The sequence below is a fragment of the Vombatus ursinus genome, unplaced genomic scaffold (assembly GCF_900497805.2).
Source record: "Vombatus ursinus unplaced genomic scaffold, bare-nosed wombat genome assembly UNPS02014811.1, whole genome shotgun sequence".
Classification (NCBI taxonomy): Eukaryota; Metazoa; Chordata; class Mammalia; order Diprotodontia; family Vombatidae; genus Vombatus; species Vombatus ursinus.
In genome coordinates this window covers 6,221,985-6,222,701 of record NW_020954589.1, presented here as the reverse complement: position 1 = coordinate 6,222,701, position 717 = coordinate 6,221,985, and the positions used below count along the sequence as shown (strand labels likewise).

General features: G+C 44.9%; 1 protein-coding gene across 1 annotated transcript in view; it reads right to left on the bottom strand.

Annotated features, from left to right (window-relative positions):
- The window catches only part of MUCL3 (mucin like 3), a 2,623-nt gene extending 2,250 nt beyond the window's left edge, over positions 1–373 (bottom strand). The window contains 1 exon segment of the mRNA XM_027876735.1: positions 1–373. This exon segment is cut by the window's left edge and continues 1 nt beyond it. Coding sequence (XP_027732536.1) covers positions 1–221 — 221 coding nt within the window. The 5' untranslated portion in view covers positions 222–373.
- Between the last annotated feature and the right edge of the window lie 344 nt (positions 374–717).

Sequence of the window (717 nt, the reverse complement as noted above, 5' to 3'; positions counted from 1 at the left end):
GAGAGAGATGTTATCATTTCTGAGGTTCCAGTATCCTTAGGGGTGTTTCCTGTAGTCTTATCTAAGTGAGGTGGGGCCCTGTCTGAGACTCCCATTCCCTCACGGTAGATAGTTATGTTCTTGGATGAGACAGTTGTGGTCCTGTCCAAGTTTCTAATGCCCTCGTAGGAGGTAGCTTTGCTCTTGGATGACACAGATGTGCTTCTATCTGAGGCCCCCATTCCCTCGTGATAGGTAGTTATGGTCTTGGGAGAGACAGACGTGGTCCTGAAGAAGGCTCCCTTAGTAGATGAGGTCTTGGGGTAGATAATGTAGGTAGTGTTTGATGTCCTTGAAGTTACTGGAATCTTTGATGTTTCCGTGGTCTCTGAGAAAGTTGAGAACCTTGTACGTGCTGTTATGGTACTCTTCTTTCTACAGGTTGTGCTTCTAGGCTTTGAGGTGGTGTCCTTATTGTCAGAGGAAGAGATAGACCCTCTATTCTGGGTAACTGGATCTTGTGCTTCATTCTTAGTATGCTGTTTTGAAAAGAGTTTAGTTACAGAGCTTTGGTGATCTCCAGCTTGGGGTTGATGGATAGATCTGCCATTCTCTGTGAGCTTGGGGAGGAGTGTTGGTTTTTTATCAAGATTTGGGGGATGAGGGGTGGTGTTATAAATGATATCTGGAGTGAGGTGGATGAAATCGTTAAATGTTGTAGACTCAAGAGTTGTCAAG